Below are 14,609 nucleotides of genomic sequence, written 5' to 3'. Positions count from 1 at the left end.
CTAAGAATGCGACAACGGTATCTATTCTCTCCACTTTTCAACTCCATGTTCTCTTCACACCTTGTTACCTTAATATCCATTTTCCTTCAGCTGTCATCGCAACCATTAGATAAAAGTGTAACTTAATCTTTTTCACAAATTGTACCAAAAGCAAATACTGTTTTTAACATTCACAAGTCAATAAATAAACTACAAGTGAAATCAGAGATATCTTTACATGTTTTAACAAAAATAATAAGTAAATACTCTCAAACTTTCACAAATTACATCAATGGTTTGTATTAATTGCTCAACTCCTACAAGTTATCATAAATCTGTATTCACCTTTTAAAATATTTAGTTGGCTTCTAAGTTTATATTGGGAACTTGAATACAAGTGTACACTTTTCCAGGTTTTCATTTTAAATATAAAAATTGAACATCTTTTTTATTTTAATAATAGAAATGCTTGTTCCTAGTCTTAAGTCCTTCCTTACTCAGTGTGCTATGGTGTTGCCACCAATGAAAAAGTGACCAAAAATGAAAATACTAACCAAATTCAAGAAAAATAGACTTCTTTTCCAGTCACAGGCTAAGCCCAGTCCTTACTTATTACAGTTTCTTCATAATCTAAAGACATTCTGCCCTGTTGAACACTATGACCAAGAAAGTACACACATATAAACTTCAAAAAACTTGGTTCTTTATCCATTGAAATACAGCATAACTTCTGTAACTAACTGAGACACCTTCCCCAAAAGAAACCACATAATGAACTAGTTAAAATTAGTGTAGAATTTAATTGGTAGTTTTGATTATTCTAACTATTTAAGTTCTATGTGGAAATATTCAATTAGCTGAATACAGTTGATTTGTGAGCCCAACAATTAATTAATTAGTAAGTTCTATTAGTCACCTGGCCCTAATGGCAAGCCAATAGCCTATTAGAATAAGACTGTCATTTGTGAACTGGATGCAGACAGGCCAGTAATGTGTATATATGCTCCTACCATAGAGAAGCATCCATAGCACAATATCATGTCGGTCATCTCTATTTACTAGATGTACTTCCATAAGGCCCTCAAAAGTGTTCCATTTCGAAGTAAATCACCCAATGTTAAAAGTAATGATATTTCTATTTCTTGCATTTGAATTTCATATGATGTGATGTGTTGTAGTTTGTCAAGGGCATTATTCTTCTTATGATTCATTCATGGCATGTGGTTGTTTTACTGATGTCACAATAGTTCTAATTGCAATTTTAAATGTCTGTTATACCATTTTAATATCTACTGACTGATTGATAGACAACCTACTACTATATAGCTGTGTGAGTGGCTAATACAGGTGGCCAATGGTGCCCTTTTGGGGAAATAACTAGAAACTAGCCATTGCTACATTGTTTCCTCCCTCTAGGAACACCATGTAGAAAGGTGTCATCTTCAGCATGTGGTACTATCTGCAACAGATTGTGAATGTGAGTTGTGGTTTAATCATTGATCTCATATTCTAGAGATTTATATGCTATAATGTTTCATACAACTAGGCTCCTGATGGTTTAACACTAGCCCTGCTCATAACAGTAGCTTCATTTCTGTCACATATAAGAAGCTTTCAACATATACTAAATTAAGGTAATTCTAATATCAGTGATTGTACTTAGAACTCAACTGACATTAACTAATGTAATTAACGCTAATCAATAGAGCTAGAACCAACACTTACTAACAATTTGTTACTTCCATAAGTGTACTTATATCATTGGTAACTGCAATAGACTATGTCATATTGTACTTGTACCTTTAACTTATCATTTGATGTGTGTGTGTATTTGTATAGCAAGGCCTCATCAGGCTATCTGCTGTCCATATGGAAAACTAAATGACCAATGTAAGAATTAAATAAGCTACACCTGTTCAAACATGAAATACTTTTTCCTATCCAATATAGAATGTGAGAATTTAATTAGTCTATATCTATTACTGTTGTACCATTTGTTATTATAAGATCTTCCTGGACAACTACAACCCTGGTATTACCAAGTCAAGCTCCAAAACGTTAGCTGGCCAGATGAATAACATTAACCAATTGAGAAACCAACAGACTATGATGGAAAATTACCATTAGAGTCAAACTAGGCTCAATTTGAAATCATTTTCAAATTGAACAAGTGGAATAGGGAATAATAAATTAACAAGCTATTTGGTTTGCTGCCAGTTTAGAAGGGTCAGCTTTGACAACATTGAGTAATCTTCCAGGTGAATGCCATAACAACTGTCAAGCATTGATAGTCGTCTTACTCAAAAGGTTTAGAACGGCACGCTAGAAGAAAGTATCCAGAGCAATGTTCTGAAACAGGATACAAAAGAAAAAAAGCTTTTAAACCTTTTGAAGATATGGAAAGGCTTTCCCAATTACATTGCTGGAAACTTCTTAGGAAATGATGGATTTTTTAGCACACAACTAATTCACAAATGCCCTAATATACAAGAACATAAGAATTAGACTGAAACAAAGTACATTTACATCTGAAAGAAGCTCAGTTGTTAAGTCATGGATAAACAAAGATGCCATCATGAAATTAAAGGTTCAATATATTGAGTATTATTGATACTTCATCTATGGCTTTCAGTCATATGAAGGATTTATTATGAAAGTGTTCGAATACTTTACTGAGTGAAAGAGTAAAAACAATAAAAATACTTATTTTTATCTTACAGTTTTTATATCTAATTTGCATAGTCTGTTGTACCTCTTAAATGGATATGTAAAGTTTTTGTTTATCTCTTATTTTATCTACCTCAACATTAACTCTTGTTACACCAAACACGCTCGCTATTTCAGCTGTGAGTGAGTTATAATGTAATAGTAAATCCTACTATTCGTTAGTAAAAGATTAGCCCAAGAGTTTGTGGTGGATGGTGATGACTAGCTGCCTTCTCTCTAGTCTTACACTGCTAAATTAGGGACGGCTAGTGGAGATAACCTTCTTGTAGTTTTGTGCGAAATTCAAACCATTAACTCCAGTGAAATTATTAATGTATAGTGAAACTGAAAATTAAATTAACTGATAAAACCTTTAAATGTGTAATTTATTTACATTTACACATTATAAGACTATCAACTAGTAATCTTTGTAGTGTATGTTGTGTTTTATGTCATTTAGTTGCCTCACTTTGGACAAGAGGAATAGTTTTATTTTCTATAAAAAACAATAAATTATAGAATATCTCCTTAGTCGTCACTCATGAATGACGTGATTTTTACATAAGCATAAACCTAATTTTTTCTTAAATTTGGCCCGGCATGACCAGGTGGTTAGGGCACTCGACTCGTAATCTGAGGGTCGCGGGTTCGAATCCCCGTCGCACCAAACATGCTGGCCCTTTCAGCCGTGAGGGCATTATAACGTTATGATCAATCCCACTATTCGTTGATAAAAGAGTTGGCAATGGGTGGTGATGACCAGTTGTCGTCACTTTAGTCTTACACTGCTAGGTTTGGGATGGCTATTACAGATAGTCTTCATGTAGCTTTGCGCGAATTTCAAAACAAACAAATCTCTTAAATTTGGGTCTTCAGAAAGAATTTATGTAGCTTTTAAATTAATCAGTCACTGGTATATAATGATCCAAGACTACTATAATTTACCTGGCCTTTTCAGTATGCTATCAATAGATAGAAAAACTCATTATACTTTCAACAAGGAGTATAAACTTCACAAACGAGGAAACTATGGCAGATTATTATTCTATGGCTACTAGGTGGTATGTCTGGAAAGCCGTCATACGTGTACGCATTTCCACTAGTTATGTTTTCATGTCTGTAATCACTATTGCATTAATGCGTAATGCAGTACAATATTTCGAAGACGTGAAACTTCTCATAGTAAAATTCTTATTAAAGTTATTGTAAATAGTAATTTTTTTTTTCTTGGATGCTGTTCAAGACTGAATAAATGTTACAACTATGATGTCACAGACTGAGCCTCGTTTTGGAGCTATAATTTACAAATGTCTTTAATAACACAGGATAAATAGCTTAAAGTACAGGAAATAATTCCTTTAATACATAATAGCTTTTACTGTCACATTTGTAAATCATAGTTTAATATAAAATACAACATCATGATCATAATATCTTTCAATACAAACAATAATGTTATAAAAACAAGTTAACAATATTGAAACTTTTACGACAAACCAAATTTAAAACATATGTAATTCGTTACAGTATTTATGAATTTAATGATTTCAGTATTTAACTTCAGTATGACAATATATAAACAAAATACATATTAATGTTGTAAACAGTATGTGTGTTTTCTTGTAGCAAAACCACAACAGGCTATCTGCCGTGTCCACCGACAAGAATCGAACCACTATTTTTAAGCGTTGTAAATCCGAAGACTTACCGCTGTACCAGTGAGGGGCTTTAAACAGTAATCCATCTTAAATTACAATGATAATATATGCAATATGATTTATTTGATATCTAAAGGACTAGACTCTCATAAAGTGAAATGAATAAGTAAATAATTTAATAACCATATAACAGTGCACTGAAATCAGGTAAAATGTGTCTTTAAGTGTAAATAGGGTGTTATTTTTTACTCTCTGTTTTGGTAATGCTAATTAGTGTTTTCGTATCCTAGCATATTTTCCTAAAATACGTTATTCTAATTGCATGCTGAAAACGTATTAAAATATCTAAGGTTTTATTCTTCATTAAAAAGAAGTTTAACGTTTCATTATTGATAAATTCGAGAGAAAACTCTATAATTTTACAAAAGGACTTTTCATAATCGCGTAAATATCCATAGCTCTTAGGTCAACCATTTGCTCATAATGTTAAGCAAACATTTTTTTTTTTTAATTTCGCGCAAAGCTGCACGAGGGCTATTTGCGCTACCCGTCCCTAATTTAGCAGTGTAAGACTAGAGGAAAGGCAGCTACTCATCACCAACCCCCGCCAACTCTTGGGCTATTCTTTCATAAACGAATAGTGGGATTGATCGTCAATTATAACGCCCCCACGGCTGAAAGGACGAGCATGTTTGGTGTGACGATGATTCGAATCCGGGACTCTCAGATTAGTAGTCGGGTGTCTTAACCACCTGGCCATGCCGGGCCCCAGAAAAAGAATAAACTTCATAAAATTATATTATAACCACATTTGACTTATTTTTCATCTCATTAATAGACCACATAATAATAAAAGTTATCTCACCATCGAAGTGATTACACAGGAGTGGTATTCTTAAATTGATACAGAGAGAGAAAGTTACTTTACTGTTTCTCCTCAGGAGCAGAACAGAGTGATTGAATTTCCTCAGGTTTAGAATTTTACACTTGATTAAATTGAACAGTTATGTACATCTGAAAAATTTGTTGTGATTATTATGAGATGACCAATAGGATACTCATAGTGCTTATTCATTCATCCATGGACGCAAAGTCGATACAATTGATTTTTTTACCTTCCTTCACATCATACAGAACTTTAATAGAGTTAATTGTACTGCCATAGATGTTTCCCCATGTATATATCCAGGCAAGAAAATTATTAAATTTGTATCAGTGTGTTATATATGATTTAATTCATACTCCCAGATCGAAATAAACGTATATCCCAGAGTTTCTAATTTATGTTGCCGTCCAATCTACGTTTTATAAAAAAAAAAAAAAAAAATCACATTGGTATATTTAAAACAACATCCATGGTGTCATGATACTAACATAAACTATAACCATGATAGAAACATCTGTAAAATTCATATATAGTGTTACACTCTTTACAGCAATTGTCAAAATATTATTTGAGATTCTAAACTCGCCATTGTTAAGGAGATATTGGTAATTACCACCACCTTTAGACTGTTTCATGTAGTCTAACCACTGTATACTTGCCTGACTATAGTTGTTAGTTGTACTGTATCCATGGTTAGGTACAAAAGTTTTAGACCACGGTTGTATAAATTTGCTTCAAGATAAATGCTGAAAATGACAAGAAACTCATTTCTCTACTGTAGACGCCAGTGAAAAAGTATGCAAATACCAAGTTAACAATATCTAATGACATAAAATAAATAACACGTGTGCTTCAACAAACTTTAATAAAATGTACACTTTGTATTTTATCATAATATAAGCACACTGGTAGGATTATGTATTTTTTTTCAGGTATAATAATTTTTAGCAATATAACTCTCAAGAGAAGATAATCTTACTGATACATCTTGTTTTGAAAATCAAAGATATACCCATCCTCTCGACACTGTCAGTACCAGTCAAGAAAATTCTCTCTTACAAGTATTGCCATGGTTATTGCTAAATAGAAGCTCATATACGAGACCTCAATACTTTTGATTTGACCTTGTGTTAAAAAGATGATGAAAATATCCTTTCTGCAAATTGGTTAAGGCAAAAGTTATATGGAACAATGATAATAGTATGGGGATAAAGTTGAAGCTATTAATGAACCAGGTTTTAAGGGGTTTGACAGTTATAACCATTATCTATCCACCATTAAAAATAATGCCAAATTATAGTCATTGACAGATAAGATAACTGAAAATGTCAAATCCTTTCATGTTAAAAGCTATGGCTGTGTAATAGTTATGTTCTCTGGAAAGTGCAAACTCACGAAACTTATTACATGCATAGTAGCCTTTAATTAAATGCTGTCTCTTTACCATTGAAATCATGTACCACACAATAATTTACTTCACGAGTTCTCGTTTTTTGATCAGTCTCAAAAAAAAATTAGACGAGTCTTTAATATCTTTTGAATGGAAGAAGAATGTAGAGGGCAAAGACATTTTTTTAGATTTTGCACAATGTGTTTTGCTACACCTGTGAAAATAACGACAATGTTTTTCGATAATAACAAAACATGTTTTACATTGAAAAAATGTGTCCCACATTAAAAACACTCGTTTGCTACTTGTTGATTTATGTTTACTGTAACAGTATGCAGATTCGCAATATCTATTACAATAAGCACAAAGGAGGGGTTGAGTATTTATGCATCCGTTACTGTAACAAACATTACAATAACTCTATTGGACTTTGGCCGTCTTGTTTCCGTAAGGTTTGTTTGTTTGTTTTTGAATTTCGCACAAAGCTACTCGAGGGCTATCTGTGCTAGCCGTCCCTAATTTAGCAGTGTAAGACTAGAGGGAAGGCAGCTAGTCATCACCACCCACCGCCAACTCTTGGGCTACTCTTTTACCAACGAATAGTGGGATTGACCGTAAATTATAACGCCCCCACGGCTGAAATGGCGAGCATGTTTGGCGCGATGGGGATGCGAACCCGCGACCCTCAAATTACGAGTTGCACGCCTTAACACGCTTGGCCATGCCAGGCCGTTTTCGTAAGAATCAGAAGGAAGAAGTTGTCATAACTAGACTACGCATTAGTTACGGTATTTTCACTCACCGTTTTTTTTTTTTTTTTTTTTTTTTTTATCTGAGACTGATGCACTCAAATCACAATAGCCTACACTTTACATGTGTCGTCGTTACGACTCTGAATGACGGCACGATTTTAGACATGTTTTATCCACAGGTTTAACCCTAACGTTGGACAATGTCATTGGTGATGGTGACACTGTCCGCCTTATAAATATTTTTAAATTTTTGAGGGCCATTGGCCTTTTTAATGTTATTTAAGTTTTTAAGCAAAAAATTGGACGAACTTTGATTTGTTTTGACATTATTCATTTTGACAAATTTTAATAATTATACTTTATTTTTGATTTTTACCTGTTATTTGTGGCAGATAGCCTAGTTGCTTTGCGCCATAAAACTCCAACCAACCAACCTCTTCTATTCTACAAAGACTAACTGTAATATTACATGAATCGTGGAAATCGTTGTAGCCATGCATGTAAGTAATAATCTTCGTTGATCACTAATATATTTGTAACAGATGGTCTTCTGAAATATGTCAAACCTATACTACCATTTCTTGGATATGGTGTCAATCCTACTGTTGCTTTTATACATGGTGCCTATGTATTTAATAATAAATAGACCACAGTTTAAACCATCTTAGGGTTAATGAAGAATGGTTGGCACAGCTGAAATTGTCGCTATACGTTATTGCCAACAATGACTTTTTTTTTTTTAAAACGATCAGCCACAACATTAACCATCTTAGGGTTAATGAAGAATGGTTGGCACAGCTGAAATTGTCGCTATACGTTATTGCCAACAATGACTTTTTTTTTAAAACGATCAGCCACAACATAAGTTATCTTACAAATGCTACCTACAGATACTTTTACAATTGTGATATCAATTTTAAATTATTTATCTGATGTTAATCTTTTTTAACCCGATAAATCATTTTGGTATTTGACAGGACCACGTGAGACGAAAACACAACCTTGTCTTTAAAACATGTGCTACCATGGGCCCAAGAGTTTACAGTCTGCTACACAAATCACTAAGCCCAGACAATCAGAGTGGTTAAAAATGTCACAAAAGCAGTAAAGTTGAACTTAATTCGTATTTCTCCACAGATCAATTTATGTGAGGAAAGCATTATTTAATTAAGTTAAAAGACAAAAAAAGGAGGAAGTAATAATTGAAAACATGATTAATTAACCTGACATCTGTATTCTTTGAAGGGTGGTATTGGCAGAATATTCATATTGAGGTGACTGTGAAATGGGTGGCAACCGCCTATTAGAGAAGCACTTGTATTAATGACCATATATGCCGGGTCCCTGCTTAAAATAAAAGTCTAAAAATATTAGCATATTTGTGAAGTCTTTAATATTTCATCAGAACTTGTATTTCTTAAAGTTCTATTGATATAAATGTTTGTTACTATTCCTTTATTTAAAACTAACGTAGTATATAGTTTGGCATAATTACCATTAAATATATATATTTTGAAAATATATATAATATCTAATCGTTATGATGCCAAAACTGGCGGTTTTGGCTCATCATCTTCCTCTATCTTCTCTGCTGAGATAACTTTTTTTCAAAGGTTGACAATCCAGCCATTCTGTTGTCGTGTGTAACTACATTTGTTTTTCGTGATGACGAGAAAACCCACTTGTAAAGAAAAATAGAGATGTAAAAATGCTGGTATGGGTAGAGAAAGCTCGTTTAATGCGCATCATCCTTTATACAAACAGTTTGATATAACTTAAAATTAATTTACTTTTTCCTAAATCCCCTTATGGAATAAATTGTGATGTATGGCGATAACGCACATTTTCAATTCTGTTCAGTTTAAAGCAAGTTTATTTGTTTTACTACGCAAATTGACTGAAATTTGACTGCCATTATTATATAGCGCAGTCAGAGACCAAGTGTAACAATGGGACGCGAACTTGGGACTCTCAGGTTTACAATTAAATAACTTTAACAAAAGACCACTGTGAATCGTCCTTGGAATAAAATAACTAAAATATCATGCTCAAGAACAGCTTTAGTTCCGTTAAATAGAATAGGTATATAAATAAATAAACAACTTTCAACACCAGGCGATATTCGTGAATGAGATTGTACTTTCCATGTATCGTTTAAGTAGTAGCGTAGGCCTCTAATGGTTCGTGATGGGGTCTGCGATAGTAGACAAAGTTGTTGAAGTTGGTTTGTTGTAATTTTAATGTTTTATTTTTGCTGTCTGTTTATAGAAGTAGACTTAAAAGTTCGTAGAATTGGCAGCAGTTTCTGTTTTTCAACTTATAACAACAGTGATCGTTAGTGGGTGTCTCATTCAGTTATTGACTTATTCAGCCGTTGTCACATGAGTGTTGGTTGGCAGCCGTGAAACAAATAAATTAAGTTTTATAGTACTTCGTATTAAAAATTAAAATGTTTCCGTAGTGCAGTACTATACATTAGTAGTATAAAAGTCACAATGGTAGTCCTATCCTTTCTTCTAAATTTATGCAGAAAATCTAAAATTTGAGAACTCGTGGCTTTGGAACCATCTTCTAACTAAACTTATTGGTTATCTTGACTACTACGCTGTAGTACTGTTACTACTAGTGCTACCCCTGTAATAATTACAGTAGTAGTGTTATTAACAACAATCAAGTTTACTTTTAAATGTAAATAAAAATATTGTTACAAATCGAAACCAAACCTAATATATAACAAAGACAAGAGTTTCATAAAGTTCTGAAAATGACTGATTCGGGAGATTTGGAGTACATCTACGATGACGCAGATAGCCACACAAGTGAGATTGCAGGTATGTCTTGACATTGAAGGCTCTCTCCGCTAATTGTTTATTTATTACAATAAATTCACATAAATGTAAATAAACTTTCAGTTTATTTTACCATTATTATTATGTCAACACTATTGTTCTTTTTTTTGATAGAGCTACTTGGAATTTCAGCAGTACTATAACATTATTTATGGACAGTAAGGAACCATTTAGATTTTCGATCTCGCCTTTGAGAAAAATAGAAGTTTAAAGTAATCCTTAATATTTCAGAACTAATCAATTTCCATCATAAACTTGTAAAGTGCTGGCTTCCTCTACTGCTGATGGAAACTTCTTCCCTAAGCCTATCCCCTGTCAGAAAAACAAGATCGTCTAAGTTACATTCTAGACTGTATTTTCTAAATCTTTAATTTATATACCCTTACACTGTTAAAATAAATCATATCTTTTTATTCATAGTATAGATAATCTCTTTTTTTTTTTTTCAAGAGGATTAAGGGAAGAGATCTTAACGTTATGAAATAATTTTTCCATCCTTGGTTTCATCCCAGTAACTCTACTTTGAACATTTTCCACTGATTTTTAGAACAAAACTCTACACAGCATTCCAAATGAGACCTAATTAACAATGTGTATAGAGAGTTATATTTTTTGCTTGAAAACAGTGTTTATAAATATATCGTGACATTCTGTTGGTTATATTAGCACTCAGGTTTGTCTTGTATGGTGAAACTTTCAGGCATAGACTTGTCTAGTAAGTTGTATCTGACAGCCTAGAAAAGGAATAAGTAAGAAGTGTACATATTAGCTACTAAATGCTAATATTTTTAGTTTTTCCCAATGACGGGTGTGAAAAGATGATGAAGAACCAAATGATCACTTGGGTGTAGGTTATAATAATAAGTTAAGATGTGGGACAAATTATGGAAATTAACATAATTTGTTTTTAAATAGCCATGTTCTCAAAAAGTAGAAACACTTGTCTTCCTATCATGGAGAAACTGCTCAGAATTATCCACACAATACAAACAAAAAAGTTGGACAGACAGGATGCATGATTCTTCCTGCCTCCACAAATTTTGGCTTAAGGCTCATCCAAGCAGTTTTGTATTTGATTTTTTTATTTGCACTACTCATCTAATGACAAGAATAAAGGTGTAAAAGATTACTAAATTTGTAAAGGCCAGTAGTGGTTCTTTCATATTATTTATATTTTATCTTCTATGATTTTTTGGTTTTGTTAGCCATGCTTGTACATTGTTCTAGCATTAGTAAAATAAACATTTTGACATGCATTTAATAACAGATAAATTGCATGAAATCCAACACTTTGTTTTTTATGGCTGCTTTTTAGATACCTGTAAAAAACAAAATTATTCTTGTACACTTGTGTAAAATTATAAATAAGTACAGTTCAAAATTGCAGCCTTTTAATTTTCACAGTAAGATTCATTTCATTTTAAACTGTAGATCAGTATATGGTTAATTTTATTTATGGTGGAAAATGTATTTTGCTTCTTAATTCTAAGATATCAGTGCTAATAACTGGTGTTTTTTTTTTCTGTATAAAAATGATCAAAACATTTTTTTCTTATATTGGTGATTTGTTTATAAGATTATACCCAGAAAACTTCATTGTAGGACATTTTTTCAATAATTCAGCTATGATGTTGTGCTGTTTCTCATGTAGTGTGTTTTTATCTGTTGGGAAGTGAAAATATTTGAAGATAATACATTATCTTTTGTGACATTATTAATTAATATTATGTTTTAACTAAATTTCTTCTTTACCCAGTACTTGTAAGAAATTAACCCTTTGTGATAGGCCACAGGTCAAAGTTCATGTTGCATTGTTGACTTGCATTCAAAATTGTATTTAACGACTGTGCTATGAATTTATGTAAGTAAGTTTGATATCAAATTATAGATCATAATACAAACTTTATACCTGAGATAATTTCTCAATTTAAAAAGTAAATATTAAAAGAACACATCCAAATATAGATTTTAGTGTCATGTGGTATGTTGAATGCAGCACTGTTTAGAATTAGATGTTTGTGATGTTCAAATACCCAGTTTATAGTTTCATAGAAATTAGGAACTTAAATTACTAATATTCAAGTTAGAATATAAAATATGAACCTCGTATCTTTTTATTTTGTTGAGATATGGCTTATGTACTGAATCAAACACAGTGACCCTATTCAATATATGATATGAATAACCAATCAACAGCTTTTTTAAGTCTAAATACAGCTTATTACTAAGCTTAATAAATTATAGTTGAATTCTATGGAATCAGTATAGTTATTTAATATTTTCTTTTAAAAAAATTTGTTTGATGTCTTCCACGTGTGAAATTTTGAAAGGCTTAGCAACCTACGTGCAGCAGCAACCAGGTACAAAGTTCATAGTGGAGGAGATAATTGTTTGCTTTACTTCTTGATTTATTGTTCTGTATTTTAAGAAAAATAAGTTTAATTATTTATTTCTAAATAGTTGTAATCTATATATATAATGTATAATAATTGAAATGTTACTGTATATTACAAAATACTAGTCCACTAAAACACAGCCAAGACAGGACGACTGAACATCAGTTTTATATTACTGAATACGTAGCATAAATGCACATGCATGACATCAATGTAAGTTATGTAATGTTAGGTAAGTGTGACTGGAAGGCCATTATATTAAAAAATAATAAATATATATACATATTCATATATAGTGCTATGAGACTTAAGCTACTTAGACAAAATATTTGTATTTTCTTGTTATAACAAGTCATCATTCTAGCATGCAAAAAGCATAATTTATATTTATTTTCTAATTTTTTATGATGGTTACAAGGTTGATCAATTGATAGACCATCCCCATAGTTATAGAAAATAATGTATAAAGCATTACTGAAAACAAAAATTTGATATGTATTTAGGAGGTTTTAGAGATTATGCAAATAATATTTGAGAATTCTGGGACAAAGAATAGTTTTTAATCATAACATGAAATCACTTTCACTCAGACTACTAACAAAATAGAATATATTTTTGTAGACAAATCTTTAGTAAAAATATTTCATTGAAGAATCTGATTTTGTGTTTACATAATACTTGTAATCTTTACTACAAGTCTACTAAATTTTGTAATGATATACAAGCTGTATCAAAGTTATAATGCAAGTATTTAACCTGTGCAAATGTGTAGACAAACTCATGTATATTACACCGAGTCCATAGCAAAAGGGTTAATCAGAAATACTAATAGGATATGATCCCATTATGTGATCAAAATCATTTTATTATGCACATAGGTTTCTATTTTCTGTTAAATTGTGATTTTAAAACCCTTTCCTTTACAGCCTGGCTGCTTTTGTTATGTCAATTGAACATAACCAAGAGAAAAAGAAATTTTGTCAAGAACTTAACATCATTTAGTAATCATATGGAATTGTATTTGAGTTATAATGAATATCACTATAAATGCTTTGAGGCATCATTAAATAATATGATATAGAAGTCACTCCTGTATACAGTTAGTAAATGTTTACATTAATTAAAACATTTAACATCTTTCTTTTACATTCAGAATATGTGAAGAATTTATGTTCTCAGCTTTTTCAGGCATAATGTGAACCTGACGATGACCGAAGAAGGTCGAAACGTTGTTCACTCTTCTATGTAAAATATTTTCTCAACCCAAACGAGTCGTTTTTGCATATATATTTCTCTACAAGTGGGTTTTCTTGACATCACTGGTTCTCAGCTTTTGTTTGTGCTCATGGTGTCCTAGGTTATCAAAATAACCATGAAAAAATTTTGAAGTTAAACTAACAAAAGTATCCATTCCCAGTGATGGGAAAAGTTTTTAAGTTAATCTATCAATTGTAATTATTTCACAGACTTTAAAAAGATTTAATTTGTTGTACTTTTGGTTCCACTCAGAGCAGAAGCTCTAACCTTTTTATACTTCTTATTGCAAAAAGTAATTGTTGAGCATTTCAGTCATGCTAAGAGCCATTTATCAATAACATATGGTAAATCTACAATTTTTGGTCTTTAAGTTATGTCACGTTTTGAAATGTGAATGGTAGTGTAATTGACACCTAACAGTTTAATGTAAAATGTTCTGCTTGATAAGTAAAATATGGCATAATTTCAAAGGTGAATGACAAGCTATGTTTGTGTGCATAGCTTTTCTAGTGCAGCACAGGAGACAAACATTCAGACAGAAATCATGGGTCACAATATATATACACACACACAAGACCTCACAGCTTTCTTTGACAGGTGGTTATGTCATCCTTATGTTTTCATTTCTCTGTGATATTTCATGTAAAGACTGTTACATGTTTCACCCATTTCAGTAATCCAGTGATATGATTTGAAAGGCTAGATGAATAAACTGATATGTGAAGGTATTTCTAAA

General features: G+C 31.9%; 1 protein-coding gene across 4 annotated transcripts in view; it reads left to right on the top strand.

The window, feature by feature from the left end:
* The first annotated feature begins 8,990 nt into the window (after window positions 1–8,990).
* The window catches only part of Strip (striatin interacting protein), a 61,862-nt gene continuing 56,243 nt past the window's right edge, over window positions 8,991–14,609 (top strand). For 2 of the 4 annotated variants that reach the window (XM_076481909.1, XM_076481908.1), the window contains exon 1: window positions 8,991–10,202. In XM_076481909.1, the coding sequence (XP_076338024.1) occupies window positions 10,136–10,202 (67 nt within the window). In that variant the 5' untranslated portion in view covers window positions 8,991–10,135. The remainder of the gene's footprint in view (window positions 10,203–14,609) is intronic. The other 2 variants (XM_076481911.1, XM_076481910.1) reach the window with 1 other exon arrangement.

The sequence above is a fragment of the Tachypleus tridentatus genome, chromosome 13 (assembly GCF_004210375.1).
Source record: "Tachypleus tridentatus isolate NWPU-2018 chromosome 13, ASM421037v1, whole genome shotgun sequence".
NCBI lineage: Eukaryota > Metazoa > Arthropoda > Merostomata > Xiphosura > Limulidae > Tachypleus > Tachypleus tridentatus.
This window is presented reverse-complemented; position numbering and strand designations above follow the sequence as displayed.